Source organism: Dysidea avara, chromosome 13 (genome assembly GCF_963678975.1).
Source record: "Dysidea avara chromosome 13, odDysAvar1.4, whole genome shotgun sequence".
Lineage (NCBI taxonomy): Eukaryota > Metazoa > Porifera > Demospongiae > Dictyoceratida > Dysideidae > Dysidea > Dysidea avara.
The window spans coordinates 7839187-7858320 of record NC_089284.1 but is presented as its reverse complement, the minus strand read 5'-3'; the positions used below and the strand labels follow the sequence as shown (position 1 = coordinate 7858320).

Genomic DNA, 19134 nt, shown 5'->3' with positions numbered 1-19134 from the left:
TTTGAGTGTAGCTATGTAGTGTGGTGTCCAAATCTTGTCTGCAGATTTCAGACATTCTCACAAACCTAATTGTAGTGCAGCGTCTTTTTGGCTGGCATTAAAAATTGTATACCATATTCTTGACTATCTGACTGGTATTCTTATAACAGTTAAGAAACTATGTAAACCATATTTGAACCAACAGACTTAATCAGGGACCACCTGTCAATGTGACCTCAAAGGTCATAATTCCCAGTACCCTAATATAGTTAACTATCTTGTACTAAAATAAGTAGATAAAGAAGTAGTGGTAGCTAACAGGTGTGTCATTGTGTAACTGCAGGTTCAGCTGTTTGTACAGAACATACAAGTACTCCTCCCATTGGCTAATATGGGCTTGGAGGTGTGGATGAGTTTTGAATGGTGTGGTAATTTCATATTTCCTCTGCTGTTGTTGTGCTTGGACAGCTGCTGAGGAATGCAGGAAAGAAACTGGTCAGCCAACTTGACTCACAATTTTTGCAAGGTGTGCTGTACAATATGGGATATACACGTATGACTCAGCTATGGGATGTGTTCACTAGGTAGATGTTTAGAACAGACTGAAGAATACTGTAAGGACAATATGGTCAGTGGAAATTAATGAAGTGGACAGCACCAGGTATGTACTTGTGTTAGTATAGGATGTGTTGTAGTTCTACGTAAGTATGGTCAACTGTGTGGGTTTGTGTGTCATCATACTTGATAGCTGTACTGGTTTAGAATGTGGTCGTATTTAAAATTATTGGGATCACAGACAAGTATTGGTACATTTATCTTTTGCATGGTGACTGTTTTTGATGCTGACCATGTTAATAAACTCCTGCATGAGACATTTTGTTTCCTGTCCAGATTAGTACAGGAACTTGTTCAAGGTGTAGCCAGGATTTTTTTGAAGTGAAAGTGGAATGCTTTAAGGGGAAGACCTGGGTGCTTCCCCTAGACCATGTTTGAATGAAAATGACGCATACACAAAATGTGCCCTTAGGCAGTAACATTAAAAGGTGCTGTTTGTGCATCTAACTAGCTAAAATCTACACTGCTGTTTATGCAGCTTATAGAACTATGAACCTATAATCTTCACACTTCCAGACAGCATACTGACAGCCAACTTTAATTTCATTTCCTAGCACACAGAAGCCCTCCACACTTAAGTCCCTTAGTTGGCAATACTTCTTTCCAGCTATGCATTATTCTCAGCCGGTCTTTCTGTTGACGATCAATAACTTCAGACTTGGCTTGTACTCCAATATGTTCGAGACATCACGTGCCCACAACATGTAACAAATAAACAAACCATTCATCAGGTAAATATACATCAACAATTCACAGTTTGTGCTTACCTGACACACATCGTGTAACACAACCACTCGAGTTTAGCAGCTGCTGCCTTGTAATAAACCATTGAACAGTTATTCGCCATTTCACTCATGCCATTTCAACCATGCATCACGTGCACAATTGATCATGTGATGCAATAGATATGATTTGCGTTAATGTGATGTGACCCTCAAGAGTGGTCCAGTGGGCAAGTAGCTACCGGAGAGCTCCAGTGCTGTAAGATTTCATGTGATTTTAATTTTAAAACATTCTGCCTCTGAAAGGAGGGTTCGTCCGAACCATTCAAACCCCCCCCCCCCCCCCCCCCCTGCCTACACCCTTGCTTGTTGGTCTTGTGACTGTTCCCATTCATACTGTGTGTGTAGTAACACCTTAAGTTTACTTGTTGACCATATTTGGTACTGACACTTCACATGTTTATCTGTAATTGTTAGTCCAATTTGGTAGTTGCTCACAATATTGCAAATATGTACGCACTTGTTTATGTTACAAAAGAATGCCGGTGTTTTTGATGGATGTTTCCATGACAATTTCTCCAGCAAATTTTCATCCTTAAATTCCAGGTCCTACTTTTTTGGCACCCAACTCTTAGATTGAATCTTCACATAATGATTGATTACCTCCTCTTTAACACAACAACCTTTGTAGTGGCCTTGTCAAGTAGGTACTATACCATACCACTCTATTAAAGATATATTTCATGGCCTTATTAATTTCATTACTGAGGCCATGTTTTTATTGGTCCTTTAGGTCAGGAACTTATACGCACCGAAGGTGGTTAAGCTGGTTTCATTAAAGTGTTTTGATTGTTATAGCATGAGCTTACAAGTGCTCCTGGTAACAGCATCCCTTGTCCGCTTTGCAATGTGATATGTATTATATGGGATAACACAGTGTATACGTATGTGATATGTATTATATGGAATAACACAGTGTATACGTATGTGCAAACTATCAAGCATATGTTATTGTTATTAATTATCATAACATGTAAACTATGGGATAGTTGAAACTACATCATATTAATGACATTTAGTGGCTTCCTGTATCTCGATCATGACTCATCTGTAACATCTAGAGACATTTTGAGGTTACCACAATATCATCTACTAATATATATACACATAATCCTTGCTCTTGTGGACATTGTGAGAACTATCACTTTAAATGAGGTTACTGTAGTGAAATGACCAAAGTTTGACTACTTGCTAGCTCTTGTTTTCTATGAAATTGATTGCATGATGAATTTTCTATACCTCTGGAATAGTTAATCCTCACAACATGCTGGGCTACCAACACCAGCCATACAAGAGGTGCATAGCTTGTAGTAAAAGTCAAAGTGTTTACAGTTAGAGGCTGTAAAGGAGTTACATTTGTGGAAACAATTCTCAGCTTCATCACTGGCAGCACTTGCCAGTGGCTTTCAGTACAATTTTTATGCACTGAAAAACAATAATAAATAATATATATATATATTTTACCAAGAAATAGGAGTATAACTTTTGATTTTACTTATGAGTGTTTGTATACTCAATGTGCACACATTGTCATGTGTTTCAGCATGTGTGCGTGTGTGTGTGTGTGCGTGTGTGTGTGTACGTGCGTGCATGCGTGCGTGTGTGTGTGTGTGCAGGCAGGTGGGTGTGCAGGCAAGTGGGTGCATGATTAGTGTACGTATGTGCGTTTGTACAAACAACACAAATCTTTCCCTAACCTACAAAATAAAGATTCTACAATAGAACCCTCTGAAATGTAAGCTCCTACACATAATCCTATTACCAAGAGTACATAATATTAAGAGGTGTGAACTCTTACTATTAATTACAGTTCATCATCTGAAATGTACGTAGCCACCATTACTGGGCAGGCGTTCCTCAGGAACCAAGTGAGGTGTATGATGGCCATATTGTTTTTAGTTGGCAACCGGCTGGAGTCACCTGAGGTTAGCATATTGTTTGAGCCCCACCCACTGAACTCCACCCAGCTCTTGTACAGGTGATAGATCACATGCTCGACATCAACAAGTGTCCCCGCAAGCCACAGTATGGGATGGCTTCTGGTGAAGAGCGACTTGCAATCAGGATGTAGCTAGAATTTGAGTAACTGGGATGTGACCAGTAGTTGGGTTGTCTGTTAAATGAGACATGTGTAGTATTTACATATTTGCAGCAAGCCATACAGCTCCCTGTGTTTGCAAAACGTTGTACTCCAAATTCTTTGTGTGTACACAGTACAACAGCTTTTGGTTATAGTGACCAATTATTCTCTTTACAGAATATCCACTCATTTTACACAACACTGGATTTGATAACATACAGTGGAACATTGATCATCGTGAGACACAACACATCCTTACCCAGTTTCAGCATCAGTGGACCAAACATGCAATATGGTGAGAGTGGTAGTTATGTCATTTATTGAGATATCATGTATCACAAACAAACATTTCTCTAGCTATCATTATGTATGTATATATGTACAAGTTCACTTGTCGAGAACTGTTTATCATATAAAGATATTTTTATGTCACGGTATTTATTACCTTAAAAATTGATGTAGCGACTATTCAAAAACAATGCTTAAATTCATAATTTTAAAATCGATTGTGGCAGCATTCAAGTGGCTACTATACAAGGTGCAGAATTTTATCAGTACAGTATTGTCCTTACTCTACTAAGCTGCAAAAAAAAAAAAAAAAAAAAAAACCTAAGTTAAAAATGAAATTTATTGATGGAAAATTTTATAATTGAATTTTATTGGTTAATCATGTGAGAAACTGTTTTCCTGATATCTACATGTGATGAGCCCAAATTATAACCTTTTAAGGTAATAACCATTTAATAGGATAGCAAAAGTGTGATTTCACCTCATAAAACTTTCAATGGCTTCATTTCACACTGTGTCAACAACATTAGCACTTGTAAGAACTCATAATTTGTTGATCAACAAGTGAAATCAAAACCTCATACAGAAGAGCTATTGTTATGCATACCAGTGGTTTAGTGTGTGCTAATGACTGCTATTGTCTAAACTGTGGTGTAATGTGATATAGGGTAGCATTTCCACAAGTGCTATTGAAAAAAAGAAAGCATGTAAAAGAGTGGGTGAGAGACTAATGTAGCAAAAGGCAAAGCCGAGTGCTATATTTCATCTTGAGGCCATTCTTTGAGTGCTATATCTGTCATATATCATTATGTAATTTATAGAACTTCAAGCTTGATTTCAATTTGAGCAAAACTGTGTATGAATTTATTAGGAACCTGAAATCCCTGGATAACATTCGGATGCTCCACTGAAGATTCTTTGGAGTGCTTTCTCCTGGGATATGGAGTGCTTTCTCCTTGAGTTTTTCTATTAGCTAACTATCCACTGCGGTTTGCATATAGCACTGTAGTTGTATTAAAAGTTCTGTATAGCGAACATATAGCATTGTTTTTCACTTTGATCTTTCACTCATATAGTTCTTTAAAAGCTGTTAAGTCATGTTGTCCAGAGATCGACAGAATGCTACACTACTGCTGGAGAGCAGCCTTACAAAGGCAGCAATATTTAATTAAGCTGTTTGTTTATGGTTTGTGGCCACAAGCTTTACCTCAAGCCAAAACAGTGAGGTTTGAACACCAGCCTACTTGTACTTGTCAGCTATGAATGTGCAAAATGTAGTTAAAACCATGTTATCCAGTGTTACCTTTTACTTGTGGGATGCACGAAGTTTCATAAAAGATTGTTGTACTGGACTAGAAACAGTGTGTTACATTAATATAACATGGTTACATTACTTTTGGCATGACTGCATCTTTAGTACTGAAAGCTTAACACTGGGTACCAGTACATTTTTATGTTTTGACAGGACAAAATCTGTCTTGTACTGGCAGTTTGACAGTACACTCAAAAAAATTACTGGGAGCCCTGCACTATGTAGCCATAGGTTCTACCACTCTTAATAACAATGAGAAAGTTTACTGTAAAGAGAGTTTGCTAAAAGCACACAGTTTGTACGTTAGCATTTTGCAACAAATAAATTATTTGTGTGCACATTTCACAATAGAACAGCAACGTCAACTTATGAAAACTACAATAGCCAACTTGAAAAACTGTGAATAGCATTATTGACCTTGTTGTAAGAATGCTTCATCATGTCTAGTCTGGTAGCTGTATAGTTTTAAGTGACATTGAGAGGTTAGCAGCTTTTATATCAGACCTGTTACACCACTAATGGATCAGTTAAGCTAACACATGATCCGGCTCACTGGTGGGTCATTACACTGCAGTCACTCCTACTCCATTCAACAATGACTTGACACAATTGTGAGGTACATACCCAGTGAATCATTCAAGAGTTTAAGTCTCACTTAGTGGCCTCCTCTTTAAGCCATGTCAAGTAAGTCCCATCCAAACATAGCTACCGTGTACTTCATTAATAAAACCACCTCGTCATAGTGACCACAATGGTTCAGAAGGTGAGACTAGAGGATACTAGTTAGTAACAGATTTCCATCCTAGATGGTAGCCTTGTTATACAGATGTAGCCTTGTTCAGGGTTGATGGTCTTGTGTAATAGTTTTATGATTGTTTACCCATGGAAACCAGTTGCTCATAATATCATGTATATTGAAGTATAACCAATGAATATTATCAATTAGCTCTTTTATTATTCACTTGGTGCTGTGTGTGTTTGGTTTGGAAACAGCTGATTGGAAATTGACCATAGACACTAAATCACACTAGTCTCCTCTATAAACGGTCACTTTACCAGGTTGAACCCGCATTCAACCCGGGTCAATGCGTTCATATGAGCTTCTTAACCCGGGTTGAACCTCAAAGTCATAAAATATCATAGCAAGTTCAACCCTACAAAGCAGTAGGGTTCAACCTCAGTAAAAGCGACTTGTGGTTTTTGGTGTCAATACATAAAGTGCTTAGAAGACAATTATCACTCAATGAATACCATCATCTGATGATTGCTTGTGAACAGAAACTGGGTTACTTAACTGCACTTTTGAGTGTTCATGTGAAAATAGTGTAAGTTGTTCTGTAGAGTCTCAAGGTAACAGTTGCAGTGAGATGACTGGTTAGCAAATTGTCTCCATTCAAAAAATGAAGACCATGAAATGTATATAGAAAAAACTTTCTTTTGTTGAGAAGGAAATTTATGACATTAAAACACCCTTTTCTAATACCTGTACTTTCTAATACCATAAAAAATCCTTTTTCAATCTACAGTCAACCCTCACTTAGCAACCACTTTGTTTTGTTGACAAGGTTTCCCATTAGTAATGTAGCTGAGAATGTCTAATTGTGGTGTATTATTAGTACCTACAGTAGAACCCAACTTAGCAACCACCAGGTTACCCCTAAATATATAACTAAGTTGGTGCACTGTTAATAGCTTAATATATACACAAGCACCACTAGTTCCTAGTTGACCTACATATTAATGAAGCCACACTTTACTAATGGTGTTCTCTTCAGTGCTGACATGATCAAGTGTATGATGGACAGTATACAACACACTAGTAGTGTATCATCAACTGGTAGTGATGGAGGTATTAGTCCACTGATGTCTTTTGTGATGGGAAATGATACCAACTACAAACAAAAGTTCTACAAACTATTGTTGAAAAGACCTTCTGCAGGTATTATGAGTGTATAGGTATATAATCCAAAGGCTGCAGCACATGTTGCTGTCAGACCTTCAGTGCTGGTCACTGTAAAGTGCTAATAATAAATACTTTAAGTTTAAGGAAGAAAATCCATCCCTCCTGGAGGAAGACTGCCTGACTAGACATTGGGTGACCTGCAGTTCGAATCCTGGGACTAGACATTGGGTGACCTGCAGTTCGAATCCTGGGGTTGGAGGGATGTTTTTCCTTACTTTGGCCCCTTTTCTGTTACACCTTATCAGTCAGTCAGTGAAGTCACTATAGGTCAAGTGATTAGGTCTAAGTCCCTGAAATTAGGTAAGGCTGTAGCACATGTTGCTGTCTGACCTTCAGTGCTGGTCACTGTAAAGTGTTAATAATAAGTATAGTGTGTGTACTGTAGTCTGGGGCCTGTGTAATATAGAGACCTGAAAGTCTGTTAATTGGTGAAAGTATTACATTGAGACTTCAACTAAATATCTGGATAACTATAGTCCCATGGCACATTCATGTTTCAAAAATTCTTCCAAATATGGTCAGTAATTGGCTATTTATATTAGGTAACAGAAAGTTGTAGCTATTAATAGGCTTGGCTTCAATTAATTAAATGCTTACCTTAATAAACTGCTGAGCTTAATAAACACCCAGCTCAGTGAAATCAACAACAAGGTATCCACACATTGCGTGTTTGTTGTCACTACACATACCAAAAGTATTCAACAGTGAACACTTTCTCTTAAAGACACTTCCTAGTAGCCATGTCAAGTGGTTCCCAAAGTTCTTGACCCTATTGAGGCCACCCTAGTTATTTTAGTGAGGTCAAATTGTTTATAATCTCAAAAGTGGTCTGTTTATTCGAGGTATCACCATAGTAACAGTGCTATTAAAATAGGAGGTACTTTTATTAGATGGTTGTTTGTGAAGTAATGTTTGTTGTTTACCTGTAGATCCATTAGAGGATCGGGTCAGACATCAAGCAGCTAAGAGACTGAAATTAGACCAACAACCTTCTTCATCTGACAGTAATACTACCAATGATTAATTCATTACAATATTTCATATGGTATTTCTGGATTCCCCTGTATTAGAGTTTCTTCAGGTTGATGACGACGTTTGAAATGCTTTTGTCTGCTGTTCAGTTTTGTCTGTAACAGTTGACAAAACAGCAATGATATACATCAACAATGGTGCGGTCAACCTATTGGGGAAAATGGAGGGACAATAATGATAAGCATACATCTAAGAGCCAAGAACGTAAAGGGAACCTCCCTGCCACTTAATAGTTACACTAACACAGTCATGGTCTGTCTGCACCTCATGACAGGGAATCTCCCTTGTTTATTTTACAATGATAAAACAAGTCACTATTGTTAGGTCACATTAAATGCCTTATATGGTGAAATGAGACAGAAAATTATCAAGAATTTCATTGTAAGGGCATTACCTGGTAACTACCTACAGTTTACTACCAACTCAATGTCCTACATTATAGTTGCCAGCTATAATAGGTCATACAATGATGGCCTTAAATAGTATAATGTATGAAATGGCAAATATTCTACTTATACCATAGTATTCCCCTCTGTACTATTTCTAGCACAATGCTATGAATAAAAAGTTATTATCATCCTCTTTGGGTGAAGGACTATGGTTATGGTAGACATGTCCAGAATTCCCTCATGTAGTTACACATACAATTCTTGTTAGTGCACTTGAATTAATATGTGGCAAACTAAGGCTCAATTCCCAAAAAAAAGTTCATGCCCCTTTTACCCTGCTGCTACAACAAAGGCCAAACTTGTACAATATGTTAGTAGGTATTAACAGTACAGCAATGTAGCTAGCTACTCAGCTATCTGATTGCAAAGAGAACTCACCCATGCACCCCCAATAACAATAAACAGTGAGAAGCCACACTTTCCTTTCTTGAGAATAGATATATACAGTAGCTATATTCCAACATGTTTGTGCCTACATGTACCACATGTAACTACTGATAAATGTTATAACACACATGCTTAGTGTAAAGCCCAAGAATAGCTGAATGGTATGGAGCTGTTGTGGTATCATAGTGTTGTTATATCAAATGTTGTCTTGGCTTGTGCTGAGTTGACATTAGAGAAATGGCAGGTGTCAATTTGCTTGGCAGTGCAATATTCAAATTTTGCATTCAATGGTGTAGAATTTTTTTTTACTTAGATGGCAGTACAAAATCCAGAACACTCAACTTAAGCCCTACTAAACAAAATGATGAGCATTTATACACACTGATATAAGCAGGTTAGATAATGCGTGCATATATATAGTCCAGGATGAAAAACTAGTTCCTTTTATTTTCAGTGAAAAAACTGTGTCCACTGAAAGGGCTAAATTAGCTACTCTTTCAACTCAAGACAGTTATTCTCAAGTATTAAAATGATGTGGTGATTGTGTAAAGGGAAGATCTGTTCAACAAAAAAACACAAGGGTGTAAGCCGGGTGGAGCTTCTTTGAGTCAAATTAGCTGAGAAATTAAATTCTTTCAACTTATCCATTTTCCAAGATCAATCTCAGACAATTTTCTTGGTCATACTAAGCACTGCAGTTCATGGTGTTGTTAAGCTAAACAGCTCTACTAATAAAATGTATATTGTAAGTGGCCTGTATTGCTAACAGGAAAGTGAATAGACTAGTAAAGGGATTAGGAAGCTTTGTGGTTGATGTGTGGGAAAAGGGAAATGATTGCAGCAGTTGTTAAGTTATGTTATTAGTAGATAAGTAGTTTATGGGGGAAGCCTTTGCTGTTGTTACAAGAATAGTCACACTATCCATTCCTGTTGGCATATCCAGTAAGCGTGGGGTAAGGTATGCAGATTAACAAGTTGATGAATATATGTGACTGGGCCTGTGAAAATAGGGCATGTGGGCACAGTATTTTTGCCTACTTTTTCAAATTTTCATCTCATAATGTTTTGTACCATTACGCTATGGAAATGCAATTTTCAGCTCTTAGTATGCATTTAATGAGCTTTATGATGCAAGTTACAGAACACAAATAACCTGTTCCAGTACTGAGATATGACCTGTTAGGTGACGGGGTGTAGTTTGTGCCCACATGCCCTGTTTTCACAGTCCCGGTCACATATACCGTATTCTTGTTGGTGAGTATGGCACACCAACTATCAGGCTGACTGGTATTCTTATAACTCTTAAGAAACTGTAAAATGGACTGCTGCCATCTTTGAACCAGCAGATCTAACTTATCAAAGTTTCTATTTACAACTGTAAGGAACCACCTGTCAATATGACCTCAAAGGTCATAATTTCAGTATCTTAATATAATAATAGTCAGCTAAAATAAGCAGATAAGGGAAGTAGTGGTAGCTATGTGTCATTGTGTAACTGCAGGTTCAGCTGCTTGTACAGATTCTACAGAGTGTACAAGTACTTGTTCCCATTGGCTAATATGGACTTGGAGGTGTGGATGAATATTATTGAATGGTGTGGTAATTTCATATTTCCTCTTCTTTTGTGCTTCGACAGCTGCTGAGGAATGCAGGAAGTAAGCTGGTCGGCCAACACGACTTTTGCAACTTTTGCTGTACAATATGGGATATACATGTATGACTCAGCTATGGGATGTGTTCACTAGGTAGATGTTAAAAATGGACTAAAAACACTGTAAGGGCAATATTGTCAGTGGAAATTGAAAGTGGACAGTACCAGGTATGTACATTAGTAGGATGTGCTGTTGTTCTATGTACGGTTGACTTTGTGGGCTTGGGCATCATCATACTTGATAGCTGTACTGGTTTAGAATGTGGTTGCATTTAAAATCATTGGGAACACAGATAAGTATTGGTACATTTATCTTTTGCCACCGGCATGGTGACTGTTTTAATGCTGACCATGTTAATAAACTCCTGCATGAGACATTTTATTTCCTCTGTATACTTGTAGTTGCTCTTAGAATCATTAGCAGGAACTTGTTGGTTCTGTAACAGTCCCCATTCATACTGTGTGTGTATTAACACCTCAAGTTTACCTGTTGACCATATTTGGTACTGACTCTTCACATGTTTATCTTGAAACTGTTAGTCCAGTTGGTAGTTGGTTGCTCACAACATTACCAAATATGTATGTACTTGTTCATGTTACAAAAGAATGTGTTTTGATGGATGTTTCCATAACAACTTCACTACTATTGTCAGCAATTCACCCTTAATTCCAGGTCCTCCTTTTTTGGCACCCACAATATTGAACTCTTAGATTGTCAATGAATCTTCACATAGTGATTGATCACCTCTTTAATAAGACCACCTTTATAGTGGCCTTGTCAAGTAGGTACTAAACCACACTATTAAAGGTGTATGGCTTTATTAATGTAGTCATCTTCATTACTGAGGCCATATTTTTATTGATTAGTTCTTTAGGTCAGGAGCTTATAGCACCAAATGGTTCCATTAAAGTGTTTTGATTATTATAGCAGAAGCTTACAGGTACTCTTGGTAACAGCATCCCTTTAACTCTCTGTGTCAGATTTGCAATAGTTATGATATGCAACTATTATATGGGATAGCACAGTGTATAATTATTTGCAAACTATCAAGCATATGTTATTGTTGTTATCATATCATGTAAACTATGGGATACATAGTTGAAACCACATCATATTAATGACATCAGAGATGGTTTAGTGGCTTCCTGTATCTCAACCATTGGCTCATCTGTAGCATCTAGTCAAGGTTACCACAATAAATAATATTGAGTACACTCCTTGCTCTTGTGGACATTGTGAGAACTATCACTTTAAATGAGGTTACTGTAGTGAAATGACCAAAGTTTGACTACTTGCTAGCTCTTGTTTTCTATGAAATTGATTGCATGATGAATTTTCTACAGTTAATCCCCACAACATGCTGGACTATCAACACCAACCATAAAAGAGTTGCACAGCTGGTAGTAAAAGTCATGGTGTTTGTAGTTAGAGGCTGTAAAAGTGTTACATTTGTGGAAACAAATCTCAGCTTCGTATATGTTTTACCAATAGTTAACAATATGGAGTATAACTCTTGATTTTACTTATGAGTGTGTTTGTATGTGCAACGTGCACGCGTTGCATCATGTGTTTCGGCACATGGTTGTGTGTATGCATGCGTGTGCGTGTGTGTGTGTGTGTGTGTGTGTGTGTGTGTGTGTGTGTGTGTGTGTGTGTGTGTGTGTGTGTGTGTGTGTGTGTGTGTGTGTGTGTGTGTGTGCAGGCAGATGGGTGCATGATTAGTGTGCATATGTGCATTTGTACACACAACACAAATCTTTCCCTATCATATACTACAACAGAACCCTCTGAAATGTAAGCTCCTATACATAATCCTATTACAGTGTAAAACGTTTTTACTTTAGTATACACATGTGTTAATCATTTGTTTGTTTGTTTGTTTATTTTGGTACAATTTACAGTTCATCATCTGAAATGTACGTAGCCACCATTACTGGGCAGGCATTCCTCAGGAACCAAGTGAGGTGTATGGTGGCCACATTGTTCTTAGTTGGCAACACCTGAGGTTAGCATATTGTTTAGCCCCACCCACTGAACTCCACCCAGCTCTTGTGTAGATCACATGCTTGACATCAACAAGTGTCCCCGCAAGCCACAGTACTGATGGGATGGCTTCTGGTGAGGAGTGACTTGTAGTCAGGATGTGACTAGTATTTGAGTAATTAGGGTGTGACTAGTAGTCGGGTAGTGTGTTGAATAAGACCGACCCAATTGTCCAGGTTTAAAGTCAAGTTGTTAATTAAGAGCTGCCAAAGATTATTACGTATTTGCAGCAAGCTATACAGCTCCCTGTGTTTTACAAAACGTTGTACTCCAAATTCTTTGTGTGTACACGGTACAACAGCTTTTGGTTATAGTGACCAATTATTCTCTTTACAAAATATCATACAACACTGGATTTGATAACATACAGTGGAACGGGCATTGATCATCATGAGACACAACATATCCTAAGTCAGTTTCAGCATCAGTGGACCAAGCATGCAACATGGTGAGAATGATAGTCCTGTGTCACAAACAAACATTTCTCTTGTAGAAAAGTCCAAACTGTTTATCATATCATAACACCATGTTTACTTGGTTAAATATCATGGTGTTGTTACCTTAAAAATTGATGTGGCGACTATTCAAACTCATTTGAAAACAATGTTTAAATTCAAATTGATTGTTGCGGCAGTGCTCAAGTATAGCTACTATACAAGGTGACCAAGCAAGTATAGTATTTGTCTTTATACTTTCTGAATGGAATCTCTAAGCTGCAAAAAAAAAAAACAGCAAAAATACAAAAATTTAGTAAACTTCTGTAGTACTTTATATTTGGCAAAATGTTATTTGTTAATCATGTGAGAGACTGTGTTTTCCTGATATCTACATATGATGAGCCCAGATTATAACCTTTTAAGGCAATAAGCATTTATAAATAGGATAGCACTGAAAGTGTGTGATTTAGCATAAAGCATTAAAACTGCATAAAACTTTCACTGAATGGTTTCATTTCACACTGGTATCTGGTGTCATCAACATTAGCACTCAAAGAGTGGTCTCAAGATGAAATATAGCACTGCTTTACCTTGTGCTACATTTCTCTCTCGCCCACTCATTTACATGTTATATGTTTTGAATAGCACTTGTGAAAATGCTACCCTATATCACATTACACCACAGTTTAGACAAACAGCAGTCATTAGCACACACTAAACCACTGGTATGCATAACAATAGCTTTCTTTGTGAGGTTTTGATTTCTCTTATTGATCAACAAATTGCTATTCAACTTTGATTTCAATTATTGTTTTCAATGATTTCATGATTTCAATCAATAAATAATGTCAATTTAATTTAATAATTTCAATTAAATAATGATTTCAATTATTATCCCTGAAATTGTCAATCTTGTTCTAGAAAGCAATCGGATGCTCCACTAAAGCTGGATCCTTTAGAATGCTTTTTCCTGGGCTATGGAGTGCTATCTCCAGTTTCTCCTCGAGGTGAATTGTTCTTTTACCCACACACAGTTCTATAGCTACAACATAGCATTGTGGTTATTTTGTATGGTGAATATAGCACTATTTTTCACTTTGATCTTTCACTCAAAGTTCTTTAAAGATGTTGAATCTAGCCATTGCTTCTACAATTCTAGTAACAATGAGAAAGTTTATTTTAAATACGTAGACTGATAATACAGCTAAAAGCACACAGATTGTACAGTAGCATTATGCAGCACGAAATACTTTTGTGTACAATAGAACAGCAATGTCAGCTTATGAAAACTACAATAGCCAACCTGAAAAAACAGTGAATGGCAATTGTTGTAAGAATGCCTCATCTAGTCAGGTAGCTATAGTTTAGGTGACATTAGTAGTTTTATGTTGGACCTATTATACCACTAATGGATCAGTTAAGCTAACACATGATCTCACTGGTGAGTCATAACACTGCAGTCACTCCTACTCCGTTCAACAATGACTTGACACAATTGTGAGGTACACACCCAGTGAATCATTCAAGAGTTTAAGTCTCACTTAGTGGCCTCCTTAAACCATGTCAAGTAAGTGCCATCAAGCATAGCTACAGTGTACTTCATTAATAAGACCACCTCATCATTCATCATAGTGACCACAATGGTGAAGACTATGAAGTGTATATATAGAAAAGGTTCATATTTCTCAAGAAGAAAATTAAAATCCTTTTCTAATGCCTGTACTAACAACTACAGTAAACCCTCACTTTGCAACCATCTTGTTTTGTTGACAAGGTGTTACCCATTGGTTAATAGAGCTGATTGTTTATACTTTTAGTATCTACAGTAGAACCCAACTTAGCAACCACCTTGTTGATAAAATTACCATATCTGACATGATCAAGTGTATGATGGACAGTATACAACACACTAGTAGTGTATCACCAACTGGTAGTGATGGAGGTATTAGTCCACTGATGTATTTTGTGATGGGAAATGATACCAACTACAAACAAAAGTTCTACAAACCATTGTTGAAAAGACCTTCTGCAGGTATTACATGTGTGTACTGTAATCTGGGGCCTGTGTAATATATGGAGACCTGGAACCAATTGAAGGTCTGCTAATTATCTGGTTTTACTGACCAATTTATGTAGTGAAAGTGTTACTTTGAGACTTCAACTAAATATCTGGATAGCAAAAGTCTGACGGCGCATTCATGTTTCACTGTGAAAATGTACTGTACATGTAGGCTATAGTGTATACACATTTTTAACCATGTTGTGGTTTACTGGTTTTAAAATTTTTTCCAAATATGGTCAATAACTGGCCATTTATATTAGGTAACAGAAAGTCATTGCTATTAATAGGCTTGGCTTCAACCAATAAATGCTTAGCTTGATTAATAAACTGCTGAGCTTAATAAACAACCAGCTCAGTGAAATAAGGTATCAACACCACATTGCATGTTTGTTGTCAACTACACATACCACAAGTATTTCTATACAATGAACACTTTCTTAAGACACTTCCTTTATAGGGTAGTAGCCATGTCGAGTGGTTCCCACCAAAGTACTTGAAACTATTATAGCCACCCTATATTTTAGTGAGGTCATATTGTTTATAGTCTTAAAGGTGGTCTGTTTAGTTGAGGTATCACCATAGTGACAGTCCTCTTACAATAGGTACTTTTATACGATAGTCATTTGTGAAGTAATGTTTGTTGTTTACCTTACAAATAATCATGAGGCTGTTTCCTCAGATGTAGACAAATTAGATCATGTAATGCATGCACACATGGTGAGCGAGAAGGTGTTAAACGCAATAAGTTAATGAGTTCCTTTTATTTTTCATGGAAAACAACATGATATCCACACAAAGGGCAATGGTTAGTTGCTCTTTCAAATCAAGACAGTTATTCTATTTAATGATCAGATCAGTGTAGTGATTTGTAGAGGTTGAGGTGGGTTATTGCAAACCTGTACAACAAATAAACACAAAGGTGTAAGTAGAGCTTATTTGGGTCAAATTAGCTGAGCAATTCTTTCAACTGAATTATGTCACTCATTTCTGAAGATCAATTCTGCAAAGGGTAAACTATGTATTTAATTTCTATCTTGTTCTTGGTAATCACAGCTCTACTAAGTGTATTATAAGTGTAGCTATTAAGCAAGTGAACACAAAAGACTAGTGAAGCCTTCTGGATTAGGAAGCTTTGTGGTTGATGTGTGGGAAAATTCATGGGAAATAACTGCAGCAGTTGTAAGGTTATGTTATTACAAAATAAGTAGTTTATGGGGGAAGCCTTTGCTGTTGTTACAAGCAGATCTACCAGCAATCTCCCCTTGGATGCACACACACACACACACACACACACACACACACACACACACACACACACACACACACACACACACACACACACACACACACACACACACACGCACACACACATACAGTATAGTGATGGGACTCAATAAGGTTGTGGGAGTTTGACATTGAAGCTATGATTTTTCAAAGACCTTGTATTGTATTGACGTATTATATAGCTTATTTGTACATTCAGATACATGCAAAAAATATTTAATAATACAGGATCTTCTGATATCTGCTATTTTGGTTAGTAAATCACCGGATAATTCTTTGTACACTGTGTTAGTATGCTGATCATGTTACTTCTTCCTAACATGGAATTGAGGTGTGAATGAATATTGTTAATGGTGTGGCATTCCATTTTTGTGTTGTGCTTTCAGTTGGAGAGAAACACAGGAAGCAAATTGATTGTCCAACATGACTTTTGCAATTTCTGCAAGATGTACTGTATAGCAATAATATGGGATATATTCGTAAGACTCAGTTATATGATGTTTACTAAGTAGACTAAGAATGGACAGAGGATACAATCCTGTCAGTGGAAATTGATTGAGTGGACAGCCCCAGGCATATAATGCAGCTGCATGAGACTTGTCAGTTTGGAGTCATTGAGTAAATAGCTGTACAATACGGTTACATTTGAGACAATAGGATCACATGCAACACTTACCATTTGTATGGTTCTTTTAAAATTCCTTAATTATGTAGTCATTTTTGAAACCATGGAAAAGACCAGTCCTGTGTCCGCCAAATAAATTTATAGGGCCACAATCAGTGCGTGGTATAAATGCTGCACAGTATGATCTTGAAAATAGCTTAATGGTGGTATAGGAATTCATCATGGGATGGGTTTTTTCCTGGGAAATCCTGGTAGTATCTACATGTGAGCCTATAGATTATAATCTTTTAAGGCAATGGCCATTAATAAGATAGTAAAGGTATGTGTAATTTCACTTGCACAAAATTTCAATGGCTTCATTTCTTGTGTCCACTAGCACTTGTAAGAACTCACAATGTGTTGATCAACAAGAGAAATCATAACAGCTGTTGTTATGCATACCAGTGGTGACTGCTAACAGGAGTTCATTGTACTAAACTATGGGTGTAATGTGATACAGGATTTATGTAATTATATTGAGGAAGTCACTGGAAGTGTGAGGTTGTTATACACCTAATTCGGTGCATTTTAAAGTAGGCAGATCACATGTTTTTTAGCGTCCACTTGACAGACGATGCAAAGATTATGCAATGTCTGTAAACAAGGTGCTGTTAGGTATTAGTTATTTCCACTAGTGCTAAAAGAGTGGGCGAGAGACAAATATAGCACAAGGCATGGCCGAGTGCTATATTCCATCTCGAGATGACAATGATATAACATTATAATCTGTGACTCCTCCGATGAGTAAGCATACATCATAGAGCCAATAACCTAAGGGGAAATTCCCTACAACTTTGGGATTCCCCTTATGTATTCAACAATAAAATGAACAAGTCACTATTATTAGATGCCTTATATGGTGCACAGTAAGTAAACTTACTACCTGGTAACAACCTACAGTTTACTACCCACACAGTGTCAATAATAGTTACTAGTTATAATAAGTCATAGTATTCCCCTTTGTACTATTTTTAGCACAATGCTACAGACCCACTCTGTAATGGATTGCTATTATAATGTTACATTACTACCTTCAGAGACCTACAATGTTATAATACCAGACACTATTGTAGACACAGCCAGAATGCCCTTGTGATGTTATGGAGTTGATCACATGACCAACATAGAAATAATATTTAGTGAAATACACAAGCAAAAAATGAAATACAACTGAACAATTCAGTATTTAGAGCATGTCTAGCAATATACAGAGCAGTTACTTACACATACAATGCATTTTAATTATGGCAAAATAAAGACTCAATTCCCAAAAAAGATCATGCCACCCTTTTTTACCCTGCTATAAGCGTATATAACAAAGGCCAAACTTGTATGATGGTAGCCTTATCAGATAGCCAGCCTGTATTTCAGTTCTTTCAAAGTTATCACTGAAAATTCCCCAACCAAGTGACAAAAGAAAAACAGGCTGGCTGGTGAGACTAGTACAGCAATGTCAGTGGCTACTCTGCTATCTGATATCACAAATAGAACTCGCCAATACACCCTGCAATAGACAGTAATTAGACAGAGAAACCAACTGAAGCCACAATTTCCTTTCTGTACTACTCAGTTGAGAAAAGACTGTCGTATTGTCCAAGCAACATTTCCACATGTACCAATGTAAATCTGCACTGTGACATCACACACACATGCATGCATGCTCAATGTAAAGCCCATGTGACGTAAGACATCTGTTGTGGTATTATAGCTGTCACTATAATAAATGTGTTGAAAGAACCGATTTGCATGGCAGTGCAGTATTCAAATTTTACATTCAATGATGCAGAATTTTTTGCATAGATGTCAGTACAGAATCCAGAACATTCAAGCCCAATTTACTAAGGCAAAATAATCACTAGGACTCAGTAATGGCTCATGGTAAGTACCTCGTGCTTCTAATGCTCGCCTTCCAGTGCAAAGCAAATATAAACCACATGCAGCTATACACACTGTTGACTTCAGATTAGAAATAATGCATGTGTAGTCAGCAGAATGTCAACAATTTCCCAATTCCTGTCATGTATTATTGTGCTTTGATAGCTGCTGAGAAATGCAGGAAGCAAATTGGTTGCCAACACTGACAACTTTTGCAATTTCTGCAAGAT

General features: G+C 37.2%; 1 protein-coding gene and 1 long non-coding RNA gene across 4 annotated transcripts; both read left to right on the top strand.

Annotated features, from left to right (window-relative positions):
- Positions 1 to 338: 338 nt before the first annotated feature.
- Positions 339 to 8085, top strand: LOC136243040 (tRNA pseudouridine(38/39) synthase-like). Of its 3 annotated transcripts, none has more exons than XM_066034557.1 (7): positions 339 to 505; positions 564 to 640; positions 3187 to 3301; positions 3355 to 3418; positions 3634 to 3751; positions 6832 to 6995; positions 7949 to 8085. In XM_066034557.1, exons 3-7 carry the CDS (start codon positions 3200 to 3202, stop codon positions 8041 to 8043), a joined length of 543 nt encoding a protein of 180 aa, XP_065890629.1. In that variant the 5' UTR covers positions 339 to 505; positions 564 to 640; positions 3187 to 3199; the 3' UTR covers positions 8044 to 8085. The 3 variants fall into 3 exon arrangements, with proteins under 3 accessions (XP_065890629.1, XP_065890630.1, XP_065890631.1); XM_066034558.1 differs by having other exon boundaries at positions 340 to 505; positions 3344 to 3418; XM_066034559.1 differs by lacking the exons at positions 3187 to 3301; positions 3355 to 3418 and having other exon boundaries at positions 341 to 505.
- Positions 8086 to 10538: 2453 nt separating this feature from the next.
- On the top strand, positions 10539 to 12663 carry LOC136242620 (uncharacterized). The gene is made up of 3 exons (XR_010694589.1): positions 10539 to 10706; positions 12441 to 12544; positions 12597 to 12663. It is a non-coding gene; the product is annotated as an uncharacterized lncRNA (long non-coding RNA).
- The last annotated feature ends 6471 nt before the right edge of the window (positions 12664 to 19134 follow it).

Coding starts and splice junctions, on each gene's coding strand:
- LOC136243040 (XM_066034557.1), top strand. CDS start 3,200: ATGTACGTAGCCACCATTACTGGGCAGGCGTTCCTCAGGAACCAAGTG. Junction 3,419..3,633: donor ACAGTATGGGATGGCTTCTG/GTGAAGAGCGAC, acceptor TTCTCTTTACAG/AATATCCACTCATTTTACAC. Junction 3,752..6,831: donor TGGACCAAACATGCAATATG/GTGAGAGTGGTA, acceptor TGTTCTCTTCAG/TGCTGACATGATCAAGTGTA.